This window comes from Panthera tigris, chromosome A1 (genome assembly GCF_018350195.1).
Source record: "Panthera tigris isolate Pti1 chromosome A1, P.tigris_Pti1_mat1.1, whole genome shotgun sequence".
Lineage (NCBI taxonomy): Eukaryota > Metazoa > Chordata > Mammalia > Carnivora > Felidae > Panthera > Panthera tigris.
Window position 1 is genome coordinate 93,753,865 of NC_056660.1, and position 17,338 is coordinate 93,771,202.

The window sequence follows — 17,338 nt, forward strand, 5'->3', positions numbered from 1 at the left end:
GTCAGACCCTTAACCGACTCAGCCACTCAGACACCCCTGGACACACAACATTTAAATGTCCATCAGACTTCCAAGTGGAGATGCTGAGTAAACAGTTGGAGATAAGCATCTGGAACTCAGGACAGAAAAGTTAAAGATAAACATTTGGAAGTTGTCAGCTTAGAGATGTTATTTATAGCCATGGACTGCCCCTTGGGAGGGGTGCCTGGGTGGTTCAGTGGGTTAAGCCTGGGGCTGCAGCTCAGGTCATGATCTCACGGTCGGTGGGTTTGAACCCTGCATCGGGCTCTGTACTGTCGTAACAGCTCAGAGCCTGGAGCCTGCTTCAGATTCTGTGTCTCCGTCTCTCTCTGCCCCTCCCTGGTTCGTGCTCTGTCTCTCTCTCTCAAAAAATAAATAAAGATTAAAAAAAATTTTTTTTTAAATAAAAAGAAAGAAACTGCCTTGGGAGAAAGTATGCCTAGAAAGAGAATATGGCCAGTACTGAGTGCTGTGGCACTCTGAACACTCAGTGGTTGGGAAAAAGAAACCTAGAGACACAGAAGGAGTGGCCAGTGAGATGGGAGGAAATGCAGGAAAATGTGGTGACCTGGAAGTCAATGGAAGGAAAAACGTGGAGAAGGGAGCAATCAATTGTGCCGTATAAGGTGAAAACTGGCACAGACCCTAGATTTCCCGAGAACGGGTGGGGAGACAGCCTGACTGAGATGAGAGGGGGTTGGAGGAAAACAGGAGTGGACCTAGAAACTTGGGAAGCAAGTCTTTCATTCAAAAAGCTGGTTTTTTGTTTTGTTCTTTAAAAAAAGGGAGCAGAGAAATGGGTAGGACCTAGAATGGGGATGTTTGGTCTAGGGGGTGTTAAGGACGAGATTTATCTGCAGATGTTTGTTAAATAAATAAATAACACCACGAGGAATGACAAGACAGGAGGTGCCAATGATTCAACAGTCTAAACGCAGTTTATACTTCAAGTTCCATATAGCTGGACACATGAGTGACATTTACTGTGTTTCAAAAGGAGATAAGGTGGTTTTCTATACCTGCTCATCTACTTTCCGATTTAAATGAGATATATGGAGTTGGAGAGCTTTAGAATCAACACACTACTTCAAGTGTTAAAATGTATCAGATCTGTAAATATATATTTATATATATATATATAAATAAATGTATCTCTTTAAAAATATATGTAAAAAATATATGTATTTTTTTAGTTTACTGCCTAAAAACTAGATCACAGTTGCCAGCCCAAATTGCTTTTATCCAAATTAGCTTTTAGCCAAATACGAAAACCAAAACCGAAAGCTTCAGCATTGGTTCCGTGTGTGTCCAGTTGAGGCTCAAGGAGAACCTCTCGGCCACTTGGTTATATTCTGAGGTTTTTCCCAGAAACAGGTTTTCTGGTCAAAGGGAAACCTATAAGCAAGGCAGAAGGCTGCGCGGATTCTCCCTGCAAGGGGAGGCAAGCACCCACCGAAGGGACGGCGCCGCGCCGGCCAGCCCCAAGCTCGCCCTGCGCCCCGATGCCGCTCCCGCCCGGACGCCCGCTACTCGCCTGGATGGGGGGGGCGACCCGCGCGGGGCCCCGCGACTCCCTAGTCTTCCTCTCCCTCTAGGCGACCCCGCCGGCGGCGACTTCCACACGCGCCGCAGGGAGGAGGGTGTGCGGCCAGGAGCGCAGGCCCCGCCCCTCGCGTGTCCACGCCCACCGGCCCCACTCGCCGCGGAGGGAGGGTGCCCGGCCGGGCGCGCAGGCTCCGCCCCTCGCGAGCCCACGCCCACCGTTCCCGCTTGCCTCCGGGAAGAGGAGGTGTCCGAGTCCGGCGCGCCAGCTTTTCTCCCCAGAGGCGCTGGGATGCTAGTCCCTAGAGGTCAGCCCCGCGGGAACAAGTCCCGGGAACCTTCCTGGGTCTCTGCGCAGAAGGAAGAGCCAGGCAGAGGACCGGCAGTGGCGCGGGGGGAATGTCACCGAGGCGAACGGGCACGTTCTCTGCGCTGCTTTGTAATGTCCCCGGACGCCCGGGCTTGGAGGTTGAGGTGCGGGTGACGCCGTTGTGTTTGCTCCGTACAGACCTGGGTGCTGGGATGAGGGGCGCAGCCGCTGCCTCCACGCCTCCCAGACAGGAGGAGCCCCTAAACTCAGAAGGAAGGAAACCCTGGGCTTACCCCAACCCTAGACCTTGCCGATATCCAGCCGTTCCCGCGGTCCCCCTGGCTTCTCCTTTCCCTTTGGGGCCCTTTCACTGACTAGTGCTGTTGTCAGCTATATCCGTGCGCGGTGCATCACCCCCTCCCCGAAGAAGCCACCCTGACAGAGTTTCCTCTCTACGGTCCCTTGGCCATAACGGAAACAGACTGAAACAACGCTGAATATGAAGAGAAAAGAAAAAAAGCAAACAAGAAGAAGCATAAAAAGCCTTATACAGCCAAATGCCTAATCCCACTCTGTCCTCCTCAAACTCCCAATCCTAGTCATAACCCTATCAACCCAGTTCAGAAATTCTCTCCACCTCCATTTCTTTTAATTCTTAGTCAATTCCTATTCCCTGCCCAAAGTTTCCTGTCTGTACTTCGTCTGACAACCCTTCCAATCCCTGCTTTTTAATGTTTTCATCGAAAAAACACCAATGACAAGTGAGATAAACATTGATTTCCCCCATTCACCATCCACGTGGCATGCATAAATCAGCCCAGAGTCACCAATGTCAAAGGCAAACTTACTTGAATTGTTCCCATTTTATATTTTAAATTGCTCCAAATTTTGCATTCTTCTTCACGAATATTCACGTGGTGTAGTAAGAAAACATTTTTTTTTAATTTTTTTTTTAATGTTTATTTACTTTTGAGACAGAGGATGAACGGGGGAGAGTCAGAGAGAGAGAGGGAGACACAGAATCTGAAACAAGCTCCAGGCTCTGAGCTGTCAGCACAGAGCCCGAGGCGGGGCTCGAACTCAAGAGCCGTGAGATCATGACCTGAGCCGAAGTCGGACGCTTAACCGACTGAGCCACCCAGGCGCCCCAAGAAAACATTTTTAATTGGTCATGAGTTTAATAATTTGAAATTTCTCTCCAAATTATCTAAAGTTACATTTCAAGAAAGTGCACCATCTATGCTACAAATATTTAGTATCATGTATGTACAGGCACGAGGGATATACTGTCAAGAAGACACATGGTCCCTGTCCTCATGGAGATTTTGTAGTCTAGTCCAAGAGCCAGACAATAGATATGTAAACAAGCAAGACAACTAGGAATATTCATTGTTGGGGCTCCTGGGTGGCTCAGTGAATTAAGCCTCTGACTTCTGCTTAGGTTATGAGCTCACTGTTCCTGGGTTCCAGCCCTGCACTGGGCTCTGTGCTGACAGCTCAGAGCCTGGAGCCTGCTTCAGATTCTGTGTCTTCCTTTCTCTCTGTCCCTCCCCCACTTGCTTGCTCTCTCTATCAAAGATAAACATTAAAAAAATTTTTTTAAAGAATATTCATTGGTGATGAATGAATGAAATAAGCAAAGTGGGGAGGAGTGCTAATTAAGTCAGAGAAGAGATGGCTTTTCCAACATGTAAAATATTTTCCTGTGGCTTAACACCCCTGAAACGCTTGGCATTAAATACTGGTATGTTCAAGGTCTTGGGCCTCTGACCTTTTTAGTTTGCTCTACAACTTTCCTGGATAACTAACATATGCCCAGACACACTCACATAACTCAGTAAGGATATAAATGATGAACATGATTAATGAACCTGACCTGATCGACATACACAGACATCAAGTACACATGGAACATTAACAAAATTAGACATGAACAAAATTAGACCATATTTCTGGCCATAGAGCACATTTCAACAAAGAAAAATAAAAAAAAAATCAAGAGTGAAATACAGACTATGTTCTCTAACCTAGGTATTAGTGTGAAAAACAAAATAAAAAGATAACTAGAAAAACCCCTATATTTGGAAATTAAAAAACATTTCAAAATAACCCATGGGTCAGAAAACAAACAGAAATCATAAAATATTTTGATCTGTTACTAAAAATACTATATATCAAAACTTGTGGGACATAACTAGAAACATAACTAGAGGGGAATTTCTAGTCTTAAAAGTACATATTAGAGGGGTACCTGGGTGGTTCAGTCGGTTAAGCGTCCACCTTTGGCTCAGGTCATGATCTCATGGTTCACAAGTTCAAGCCCTGCGTTGGGCTCTGTCCTGACAGCTCAGAGCCTGAAACCTGCTTTGGATTCTGTGTTTCCCTCTCTCCATGGCCCTCCCCTACTCAGGCTCCATCTGTCTCTCAAAAAAAAAAAAAAAGTACACATCACAAAACAAAGCCAGAAAAATAGAAAAAAGTGAGGATGAACAAAAGCAAACGATGGTTCTTCAAAAAGACTAATAAAATTAATAAACTGGTAAAACTACTCTGGAAAAAATAGGATAGAAGCCACAAATAATACTAGAAGTAAAAAGGAAACATTGCTACAGGGCATAAGAAATCTAAAAGACAAAAGGTATTATTGGTAACTTCATTCCAACAAACTAGGTAAAATGAGCTGGAAAGAGACATTGGTCATGTGTCTCTTGTGTTCCTCCAATACTTGATGGGTATGCCAAAAATTCAAGACAGTGCCTACTCTTTCCCTGAGCCATTTCCCAGGCTGGCGTTTAACCTGTTTATCTCAAGTGAGTAACCTTGAGATATGAGGTGATGCCTCCCTCCAGGAAAAAGAACAGGCTTGCTTACTGCTTGCTATAAAAGTGGTGGATTCCTCAAGTTCAGTGTTCCTCAGACATGACATAAACCCACTGCATGTGTAGCATCTACCTAAGCCTCTTCGTGTCACCCCCCGTGGGACTTGTGAGCAAGAAGAACCCCTGCAAATATGCTGACAGTAGCACTTGTTGTTGTGCCATTGGGTAATAAAGTCCTTTGTCTCTGTTCCAGGAGTTTTGTGTTTTCTGCCAGCATCCATGAAACAGTAACAGGTTAATTGATTAGATTGTAAGTGGGGTAAAATCAAATCCAAGACCTGACAAAATGTGTAGATGGCACTTAGGTAGGATTCTAGTGATGGTAAAGATATCAAATCCACACTCTATCCCTGCCGCAAAAAAGTAATCTGGAAAAAATTGTCAAAATAATCATTTGAGGGCTCTGGAAATTGACCGAAGGCAAACAAATTGCGAATCATTTATTCATTTTTTCAAACCCTGCGAATTTTGGGCCAGAGTAGTGAGAGTCTGTGGCATTCTTGCCAGAAGCAGACTCCCCAAATGGGTTGGTGCAACATTGCCACCAGGGTGAGGTCAACATTCAAAGCCAGGAGCTCCACTGCTAGAGGGAGCTAACTTGAGTTGGAGTGGATGACATAAAGGCCATACCTAACAGTGCTGGCAGTAAAAATTGCAAACCTGGGAGGAAATAAATGGGGAAAGCCCATAGCTCTGAGCCTGAAGTTTGTGCTCTCATATGAGGTAAGCAGCAGACCAGTGGACTAGCCAGAAAGTTAACAGGGAGACCTTCAGTGGCTCAAGATAAGCTCTTCACATATCTCTGCATGACTAGGAGGCTACATATATGTATACACAGGGGAGACACAGCCTGCCCCTGTAGATATTTTGCATTTGAACCCTGGTTCTAGCACCATGTGACTGTGGGCAAGTCAACTTAACTGTTCTGTGCTTTGGTTTCTTCATCTATATGATGGGACAAAAAAATATTAAGAGGAGTAAGTAGATTAGGTAGCATAAATATAGAACATAGAAGAGCAAGCGTATAGTATTACAAAAGAGTTTACATTATTATTTCTTGAAATGGGGTATAACACTTGGCCAGAATCCTTAGGGAGATTTCCAGGATTCACTCCAGATCTATGGAATAAAAATCTCAGGGTCAGGGGAAGGAACCTGAGAAAGAGGAATACTTTACAATAGATTAGTTGATTCTTATATATCACCAATGTTTGAGAACTACTACTTTCGGGTAAGAGGTTATAATTTTCCGTATAGTGTCTGTGTCAAGATGCCTTGAGGATTGAAACTATCATATTTATATCAGTACCTCCATTGCCTAGCACACAGTAGACATGTAGTCAAACATCTATTGAGTGGTAGAATTTTATTTAAAGCTAATCAACCTCCAACCCTCCAAGTCCTACAAGGTAGAACAAATAACAAATTGGACATAGAATTTAAATCTTTTTATTAATATGAGAAAGCTAAACTTACTGTAATATCATATAGAGCACCGATTCTTTAAAACCCTTTGAGTCACAGACTCTTTCGAGGATGTGAAGAAAACTACAAACCCTCCCGAAGACTGAAGATACATGTAAAATCTTCCAAATAATTTTAAGGGGTTTACCCGAAGTTAAAATCCTCTCATGTGAAAACTGACTTGTCTATCTCCTAGAACAGAACAGTAAGTTCTTGTTTACCACTGAGTCTCTAGTTCTAAGAAAAAAAGCATAGAACATAGTTGGCACTGGATAAATACTGGTTGAATGAATAAATGAGTCATTCATGGATAAAAAGATATCATCTGGGGTCATCTGAAACTCCCTGAGTGACCCAGGGGTGAGGTGGAGAACCAAAGTACAGGTGTTGCACATTTTATTCATGACCAAGATGTAACCTTGGATTTCTGGAGGTGGTGATGAGAAAAGAGGTCATTTTTTTAAAAAAAGGGCTTTTTGTATGTTTTTGAGAGAGGGAGATGGGGGAGGGGCAGAGAGAAAGGGAGACAGAGGATCCGAAGAGGACTCTGCACTGACAGCAGAGAACCCGATGCGGGGCTTGAACTCACGAGCCATGAGATCATGACCTGAGCCGAAGTCAGACACTTAACTGACTGAGCCACCCAGGTGCCCCAGAAAAGAGGTCACTTGGATCAATGTTCTCACCGAAGATAAAACTGAGGAAACACAATAAGCGTCCTCTCGAAGATGTAAAAGATGGAATCTACCAGGTCAAACTAAGGAAGGAGGATTAGAGTTCAGGAAATAGTGCCAGTGCTGCTTTTGCCCTTGTGCTGAATTGCCAATCTAGAGGAGTCAGTGCAGAGGCAGAGTTGTATTTTCATCAACAATTAGAGTTGGAGAGACAAAGGTTGCGTTTGGTATCCACCCAAAGACTGGAGCCCAAGGGCTGTAACCTGGAGTAGGGATACATGGTGCAGTGGATCATGTGGAGGAGAACAGAACATCTAAACCCTAAGTTCCAGACTGCTAATGACCTCAGGCACTTGGCAGCAAGAAACAAAAACTTCTTAAGGAAGATGAAATCATCTCAGATCTTAAATTATTTCTGTATTCTTTTCCAGGTTTTTCAAGCAAAGCATCAAAGATAATGCCAGACAACATGAACTACAAGCAACATGAACTACAGATGGCAGGAACAGAACTGGAGCAGGCTGTAGATAGTGGAATTAACAGACACAAAGGATAATCCACGGAAATAAAATCCTCATTTAAAAAATGCAGCAAGGAACTAGATAGCATACCAGTGCAGATTAAGGAAAAGAACCTTGCCAAAAAAAAACAGAATTAAAAAATGTAAAAACAGAGGGGCAGCTGGGTGGCTCAGTCAGTTGAGCGTCTGACTTCAGCTCAGGTCATGATTTTGCAGTTTGTGAGTTCGAGCCCCACGTTGGGCTTTCTGCTGTCAGCACAGAGCCTGCTTTGGATTTTCTGTCTCCCCCTCTCTCTGCCCCTCCCCTGCTTGTGCTCTCTCAAAAATAAATAAAACATTTAAAACTATATATATAGGGGCGTCTGGGCGGCTCAGTCAGTTGAGCATCTGACATCGGCTCAGGTCATGATCTCACTGTTCGTGAGTTTGAGCCCCACATCGGGCTCTCTGCTGATAGCTCAGAGCCTGCAGCCTGCTTTGGATTCTGTGTTTCCCTCTCTCTCTGCTCCTCCCCTGTTTGCACTCTCTCTCTCTCTCTCTAAAAAATAAACATTAAAAAAATAAAAAATATATATATAAACAGAAATTATGAACTCAGTGAATGAGTCTCCTGGCAAACTAAAAATAGCTGAAAAGTGACTTCATGATTTACAGGCTATATAAGAAGAAACTATCTAGGATGACACAGAAAAAATAAACACAATACACACAGAAAAATGAAGACAGAGGAAACATACCAAGAAGGTCTAACATGTGTTTACTTAGAATCCCAGAAGTCAAGGACAGAGAATACTGGGCAGAGGAAATACCTAAAGAATATAATTGAGAGTTTTCCAGAACTGATGTATCAATCCACATATCTAAGATGCCAAACAAAACCCAAGTGGAAAAATAAAATGAAATCCTCACTTAGACACAGCATAATAAAACTGTGGAAAAGCAAATACAAAGAAAAAACCCTGAAAACAGCCGGAGGAAAAAGACTCCACTAGTTTCAATGGAGTAAGAAACTAACAGTTGATTTCTTCATGGCAATGATAGGGAAGCCAGAAGACAATGGGAAGGTTATCTTCAAGATCATCACCCAAAGAGAATTCTATGTCCAGAAAAAATTGATCGCCTTTAAAAATGAAGGCAAAATAAATACATATCTAAAACAATTTTTTTTCAAGGGTAATCTATTTTTGAGACAGAGAGAGACAGAGGGAGACACAGAATCCGAAGCAGGCTCCAGGCTCTGAGCTATCAGCACAGAGCCCGACACAAAGCTCAAACTCACGAACACAAGATCATGACCTGAGCCAAAGTCAAACGCTTAAGCAACTGAGCCACCCAGGCGCCCCATAAAGACATTTCGGAAAAAAAAAAAAAAAAGTGAAACTGCCTCCAGCTGAACTGCACTAAATTATCCCAGATGGTAGTTCGAAGACACAGCAAGGAACAGAGAGCAAAAATGATGGCAAATATAGGTAAATCTAAATGAATGGTGACTATACAAGACAATAACGACTTGTCTTTAAAGAGATACAAAATACATGACAACATATAAGTTGAGAGGGAGGTAAATAGAGTCATGAGGCAATTGTTATCCAATGTCAAATAATTTAAATCACACAGAGAACATATTCTCTAATAACAGTTCAATTATAACTTAAATAGCTATGTTTGAACATGAAGAACTATAGCTCCAAATAATATCTGTGGGTCAAATTATAAGTAATAATGAGAGCAGAGTATTCTTTGAAATTATCGAGTAACTAAACTAGATATCTACGCTTGGAGAATGGAGGTTGTGGTTTGCAGAGCTCCAGAACAGCCTCCACATTCCTTCCCCATCCCCAGATCCATACCCTTGTGAGGGCAGAACATATAACTTGCTTCTTACCAACAGAATAGGGCACAGGTAAAAGGATTTTGGAGATGCAGTTAATGTTCTTATACTGTTGGCTCAGAGTTAGTCAAAAGGGATCTTATTCTGGGTGGTTTTGACCTAATCTGGTGAATCCCATCTGGCCTTTTCTGAAAGAGACTCAAAGTAGCAGAGTCTCTCTTACTGGCCCTGACGAAGCATACAGTGGAGACATGGTCTGGAGAGGCAGCCTCTAGTGGCAGAGGGCTGCAAGGAACTGAATGTGGTCAACAATCTGATGAGTTTGGAAGAGGACCGCAAACTCCAGCTGAGAACACAGTCCAGGGTAAGTAACTGATGCAGCCTTGTGAACCCCTGAACAGAGGACCCATCTAAGCTGTGCGTAGACTCTGGCCCATAGATACTGTGAGATAATAAAAGTATGCTGTTTTATTTTTATTTTTTTGAGAGTGCGTGCGTATCTGTGCTTGTGCATGAGCAGGGGAGGGGCAGAGGGAGAGGGAGAGAGAGAATCCCAAGCAGGCTCCGCGCCCAGCATGGAGCCTGATGTGGGGCTTGATCCCACGACTTTGAGTTCAAGACCTGAGCCAAAATCAAGAGTCAGAGGCTGAATCGACTGAGCCATGCAGGTGCCCCAAAGGTATGCTGTTTTAGATGGGAAAATTTGTGGTCACTTGACATAGAGCATAGAAAATGAACATACAGCTGAAGTAGCATTTAGAAGGAGATCTCCAGTTTTAAATATATAGTTGACTAGAAAGGTGAACATTTGAGCTAAATATCCATTACAATACTACAGAAAAGTGACAAACTCAACCTAGAAAAAAGGAAATCATAAAAAGCTGGAATCAATGAAACAATGACAACAACAAGAAACCAAAATATTGGTTCTTTGAAAAAAAATAATACAGATGACACCCCTCTGAAAAAAGGCTGGGCAAGTAAAACTAAAAGATGATGAAAGAAATAGTAGTATAAATTTGTATGCCACAAATAATAGTATCAGGAATGACAAGGGGGGGACATCATTACCGATATGGCCTATGTTAAAAAGAGGGCAGGAATAACACTGTGCTAATAAATTTGAAAATGTAGATGAAGTGGACAAATTCTCGGGGACATTCAATTTGCCAATATTCTACATGAAGAAATACTCTTATTAATAGAAAGAAAATTTCAGTGCCTGGGTGACTCACTCAGTTAAGCGTCTGACTCCTGATCTCCATGACCTGGCTCAGGTCATGATCTCGTGGTTTGTGGGATGCAGCCCTGCATCGGGCTCTGGGCTGACGGCATGGAACCTGCTTGGGTTTCTCTCTTTCCCTCTCTCCCTTTGCTCCTCCCCTGTTCATGTGCTCTCTCTCTCAAGACAAATAAATAAACTTTAAAAAAAAAAAAAAGCTATTTTAAAAAAAACAGAAAGAAATTTGAATTGGTATCCCACAAAGATGCCAGGCCCCACACATACTTCACCTAAGATTTCTAATAAACATTTATGACAGGAGTAATCCACATCTTAGAGACACTCCTCCAGGAAACAGGGAAAGAAAGCCACTCTCCAACTCATTTTACAAGGCTATATCATTGTGATATTAAGCAAAAATCTTAAAATAAGCCAAATCAAAAACAAACCAATCAAATCATGGCCAGGTTGGTTTTACTTCAGGAAAGGAAGGTTGGTTTAACAATATGAAACCAATCCATGTAACGAATCATGTTGAGATTAAAGGTGGGAAAACAACAATTTTTTGCAATACAGAAAGAGCTTTTAAAAAATTTTTTTTTCTTATTTATTTTTGAAACAGAGAGAGCACAAGCAGGGGAGGCGCAGAGACGGGGACCCAGGACCCAAAGCAGACTCTGCACTGACAGTGGTGAGCCCGATGTGGGGCTAGAACTCACGAACTGTGAGATCATGACCTGAGTCACCCAGGTGCCTCCAGAAAGAGCTTTTGATAAAATTCAGCAACATCTGTGATTATGAAAAGCTCTTCACAAACTAAGAATAGATATTTCTCAATTTAATAAAAATACCATAAACTGCTTACAGAACACCTGGAGTGCATTCCCAAAACAAGCATGCCTATTATGACCACGTCTCTTCAACAGCGTACTGGGGGTCTGCCAATGTAATTAGACAAGAAAAAGAAAGAAAACCACAAAAGTTATGAGGAATGGAAAGAAAAGCAAATCTGTTCTGACTTGTAGGTGATGTATTTGCATATTTAGAAAGTTCAAATGAATCTATAGAGAAATTACTAGAATTGATAAGCGAATTGCAGCAAGGTTACCAAACAGAAAAATCTGTTTAAAAATTTTATTTCTGGGGCACCTGAGCGGCTCAGTCAGTTAAGTGTCCAACTCTTGGTTTCGGCTCCGGTCATGATCTCAAGGTTCGTTGGTTCGAGCCCCACATCGGGCTCCGCACTGACGGTGCGGAGCCTGCTTGGGGATTCTCTCCTTCTCCTTCCCTGCTCACTCTCTCTTTCAAAATAAATATATATTGAAATTTTTTCAATTTCTGTGCACCAGCAACAAACAAAATTTAAAGACATCACTTACAATAGCATCTAAAATATAAAGAAAACAATTATTAATGTAACAAAATTTACGGAATGCTTTATGAAGAAAATCACAAAACTGTTATCAAAAGATCTAAGGAAGTCCCTATCAACGGAGAGATGTTCATTCACTGGAAAATGCACTATTATAGAGAGGATTAATTATGATTCCAACAAAAATCCTAAGACTTGTTTTGTTGAAACTTGGGCAAATTCCAAACTTTGTACAAAAATGCAAAGGATAGGGGCGCCTGTGTGGCTCAGGTGGTTGAGGGTCTGACTTCGGCTCAGGTCATGATCTCATGGTCTGTGGGTTCGAGACCCACATCGGGCTCTGTGCTGACAGTTCGGAGCCTGGGCCCTGCTTCAGATTCTGTCTCCCTCTCTTCTCTGCCCCTCCCCCGCTCGTGCTCTTTCTCTCTCTCAAAAATAAACAAACATTAAAAAAAATTTTTTTTAAATGCAAAGCATAGATGACAAAGATGACAGCCCAAATCTTGGAGAAAAAGGTTATAAAGATGCTTTACCTAACATCAAGAATTTTTTTTCTTTTTAAGAGAGAGAGAGAATATGAGTCGGGAGAAGGGCAGAGGAAGAGATAGAAGCTTAAGCAGGCTCCAGGCTCAGCATGGAGCCCAATGTGGGGCTTGATCCCATGACCTTGGGATCATGACCTGAGCCGCAATCGAGTCGGGACATCAACCAACTGAGCCACCCAGGTGCTTCGGAAATTATTTTCATTACCAGAACATTGCTGATCTCTAGTGGGGAAATTCAGGGATGTGATCAGGAAAGGATACCCAAAAGCCTTCCAGGGTGCTGGCAAGGTGGCATTTAACCTGAGCATTGGTGATATGAATGTGTTACATTATTCCTCTTTATATACATCTAATAACTTTTTTTCAGGCTTATTTTTTTTTAAGTTTATTTTGAGAGAGAGAGGGGAGAGAGAGGTAGAGAGAGAATTCCAAGCAGGCTCTGAACTGTCAGCACTGAGCCCGATGCAGGGCTCGACCCCATGATTTACAAGATCAGGACCTGAGCCAAAATCAAGAGTCAGACACTTAACCTACTGTGCTACCCAGGCGCCCTTAATAACTTCTGCTATTATGTCCACTTTCATTTACCATTTTAAGTTTAAAATTTTGTTACAGACGATAGAATACCAGTTCTTAAAATATAGGGACACCTGGGTGGTTCAGTTGGTTGAGCATCCAACTTTGGCTCAGGTCATAATCTTGCAGTTTGCTGTCAGTGCAAAGCCGCCTTTGGATCCTCTGTCCCCCTCTGTGCCTCTCTCAAAAATGAACATTTAAACACACACACACACACACACACACACACACACACACACACACAACGGAAATACATCTAAGTGGACGGTGGGATGAGTGGACTTTATTCTTCTAATTATTATTTTTCAAACTCTTGTGCTGCCTTTTCTCTTTAATTAAAAAGATTGTGCCAGACCAGCGTTACTTCTAGTAGATCTTGATTTCTGTGAGTAATAGGATCATTTCTAATAATATCTTACGGATAAAATGGAGAAATGTAGAATGAAAGACAGCACATTTGGTGGTCAGGGATAACATCCTTGTATTTTCTTCCTGGATTTGGAAACAACCATGACAGAGAAGTCAGACCAAACATCGCTTCTATTATTAACGAAGTAAAAGAATGTGTTTTTTTCAATATTCAGCAATGGGGACTGGCCAATAGTCCACCTATCTCTGAATTAGAGATTAATCCACTTAACCACTGGCCTACCTAGACAACCATGAGCTTCCCCTGTGGGGAGACAAAGTTAAAACTCCTCGGGGAGTAAATCTTTTGATCTACATATTCTTTTACTTCTAGCACCCTGAAAGGTCTTAAGCCTCTCTGAGTCCGTTCCACTTCACTATTTACGTAACATTAGCTGCTCAGAGACCTATCCTGTCTCCCCAACTAAGTTACGTTCCTGGTGGTCAGAGTACCATACTCATTTCTGAAACCAGAATTCTAGATCATTCATGCACATGATAAATACTTTCATATTCGTGTTATGTATTTACTTAAGAGCCGTAAGAATACAGGCTGCGGTAAAAACTTCAGAAACTTCAGACAGATCAAGAGACTAGAACTGGACCAATGAGGAAAATACAGCATTTATTAAGGGCTTGTATAGGGTGGCTACTGATCCTAAGTGTTGCGTAAACAACTCATTTTATTCTCTTTATAGCAGCTATTACCTTAGCGACAGGCGAAGACACAAATAAAGTTAACACAATCACTTGTGTGAGGGCACACAACTATAATTTGCACTTGGCGGTGACTCCAAAGCTAAAGCCCTGAACTGCTGCTGAGCTATAGGAAAACCAAGAGAGCTAAGCCTTCTGAGATCTCTCCTTGGTTGGTGTCCGTAAGGCAGTACTGACTGCACAGTGGTCGCGGGAGAGGCCTCGGGAGCCAGAGCGCCGTGCTTCACACTCAGACTGTGCTAATGATACTGAGATACAGGGGGGTTTCTTAACCTCTCAATGCCTTCTTCATCTCCTTGTCTGTGAAATAGGAAGAATATCCTCAGTGCACAGGATTATCGTCAAGATGAAATGTGTCCATGCAAGTAAAGTACTTAGCGCAGCACCTGACTGCACATATCAACCTGTATTTACTGCTAGGTCTCTGCTACTTTTGTAGAATTTTGCCCCAGAACCCAAATGTCCCCTGTGAGTACATCATGAAGGGTAAGAAAACGATTGAGGAAACTTGGCATTATACAACCTAAGGCTAATTTACTTAAAAACAAAGAGCTTTTTTTTTTTTAATTTTTTTTTCAACGTTTTTTATTTATTTTTGGGACGGAGAGAGACAGAGCATGAACGGGGGAGGGGCAGAGAGAGAGGGAGACACAGAATCGGAAACAGGCTCTGAGCCATCAGCCCAGAGCCTGACGCGGGGCTCGAACCCACGGACCGCGAGATCGTGACCTGGCTGAAGTCGGACGCTTAACCGACTGCGCCACCCAGGCGCCCCAAAAACAAAGACCTTTTTAGGGAACTGAGGACTTTACTCCCTTTCACCCAAAACTTTCAGTGAGAAAATGCAAAAAGGTTTAAAATGAGGTAGTTTAGAGGTGGTATTCTTCTTCTTTATCATTCTTTCTTTGCCAGTCCCTGAGATGTCTAGATGAAACACCCAATAAAAACCACTCTCTCGCTACAAACTGTACTCCAAGCTGCAAGTTTTTAAGAAGCTGTAAAAAGACAAATCCTGACAGAAACAAGTGAAGTCAGTTTGTTGAAAGATTTTTTTTTATTCTACAAGAATTGATTGGTGCAATCCTGCAGGACCCACACGTGTTTAGAGAAATTTTTCTTTTCAAAAGTAAATGAAAACCCCCTTTGAATTATTTATATATTAACTTCTGAAAACAATAGTCATAGGGTCTGCTTTGTCCTATAGAACTATAAATGTTACACAAACTGAAGCAAAAATGGATGTACAGAGATTTAAATGAAACCTTCCAAAGAACAAAACCGCTCCTCGGTCCACTGTGTTTTCAAAGTTGATTATCATCAAACCAGGATGAGAGCTGTGAACCACAAACCGTTTGTGTCTTTAATAGAAAAAACCATGTTTAGATTAATTAGCAAAGTAGTATCTTAAAATGGATCTTCACACAGTTGATATTTTAGTAATAAACCTGTATATCAAGGCCCTTTCCATTATTTATTTTACTTTAAAAATATATACAGCTAAGGATGTTAAATATATATTCTGAGCCATATGTCTAAACATAAATATTTGGGAAATTCAAACTCTTCCAACAAGTTACAAAAGGATTAAAGAAACAAGAGGAGCTACAAATTATACAGCAGGAGGAAGAAAAAAAAGTTCTTAAACATTTAGGTCTGGATAGATCGGTATTTTCTGATTTCAATATACATACCCAGTTGAGAATAGACAGCTGTCAAACTTGAACCAGTTACAGAGAGTGTCGACTAAGCCTGTACTATTTTCTACAACAGGAAACAACGGTGACTTCAAAAATTTCAAGACAGCTCGATAGTTTCATCAGAAGTTATTTGTAGTAATCGTCTAGTATCGTGTAGTTCTGGGAGGCGCAGACTGAATGACCGCATTACCTAAGCCAAACCAGGTGCACTGATGCTGCCTGACGGGGATTAATTATGGTGGAAGGTATCGGAACACAACAGAGCAGACAGGCGAGCGGAGAAGGACATATAACGTACACCCGTGCGGATCAATCACGTTAACGCTAGTGTTTCAAATCTAAATATACAGGGACACTTATAAAAGCTGCAGGACAATCCCGATACAAAAACCCAGAGATAAACCTGCAAAATGGTCAACTTCAGTTCCTAGTCTGCTGCTGAATAGCTTAAAGAGTAGCTATTTGGTCTTCGAGGATTTGAGAATGAAAGGGGTAGAAACGTGTTCATCCCTCACTGCACTGTAGCATCTGAAATGAGCAAGCGCAACACCTTTGAATTTGTTTTGCTCTTACGTGCAGAGCCGGTTCTACTTTTTGAAGACATTTAAAGATAGCTTTGCACTGAGTTAACTTCTAGTCCACAGTGGTTAAGTGACTAGAACTGCCATCCCATTAGCATTCTACGGGACAGTCTTGTTCAGCACTGCTCACTCTGGGGTGGGGGAGGGAGGCATGGCAAAAAGCAGCTGCAATTCTTTTTTTTTTTTTAACAGCAGAAAAGCTTGAAACACCTACAGAGTTTTTGCATGTGTCTTGTATTCTATTCTGGAACACCTGAACAAAATCTTATTTCAATCAGCTCGGTCTATACAAGTTATAAAATACAAACACAGTCTAAACCCTATAGCGTACAGGATATGCACTGTTTAATATTCATTAAATGCAGTACAATTGATGAAGATTATCAAATAAGAAACACATGGCATTCTGAAGTTTTAGATCATCTTCGGGTCACTGACCAGAAATGTACAAATTACATGTGCAAGACAAAAAACAAACAAAAACCAAAACACACACAAAAAAGAAAGGATAAAATCCAAAGAAACCAACTTCCCAGTGCAGCACCCTCCTCAGGATATGGCACTTTTACAATATGAATATTACAGCGGTCAATTTAAGCCGGGAATGACTCAGACAGTGAAGCCACATTAGGGCAAGAACCAGCCCATCAAAATGTTAAAGTAAAACAGATGAACTTTTTTCTCTGTAAAAGCACTGAAAATGTAACATGCGCAGACAACTCACTAAAACTTTTCTCATTTCATTTGCCTCCCGATGTAGGATCTTAAGTTATTCTGTAATTATTCTACTTGTTTTAACAGACTGATTTTTAAGGCCTGTATAAATGCTGTTACGTTGCTGAAACCTACTTTTTTCTCTGTGGTGAGAACGTCTTCATGGAAAAAAGAACATATCGGCTTAAAAATCACAGAATGGAGACAAAAAACAAAAGACTGACAGTTTCCAAGCTAGTAAGAAATAAATTATACCATGATCCAT

The 17,338-nt window shown here is 41.8% G+C and overlaps 1 protein-coding gene across 1 annotated transcript in view; it reads right to left on the reverse strand.

Annotated features, from left to right (window-relative positions):
* The window catches only part of LOC102952824, a 44,320-nt gene that overhangs the window by 16,361 nt on the left and 10,621 nt on the right, over positions 1 to 17,338 (reverse strand). The window contains exons 4-5 of the mRNA XM_042956227.1: positions 1,970 to 2,133; positions 1,475 to 1,865 (exon numbers count right to left, since the gene is read on the reverse strand). Of these exons, the coding sequence (XP_042812161.1) occupies positions 1,475 to 1,865; positions 1,970 to 2,133 (555 nt within the window). The remainder of the gene's footprint in view (positions 1 to 1,474; positions 1,866 to 1,969; positions 2,134 to 17,338) is intronic.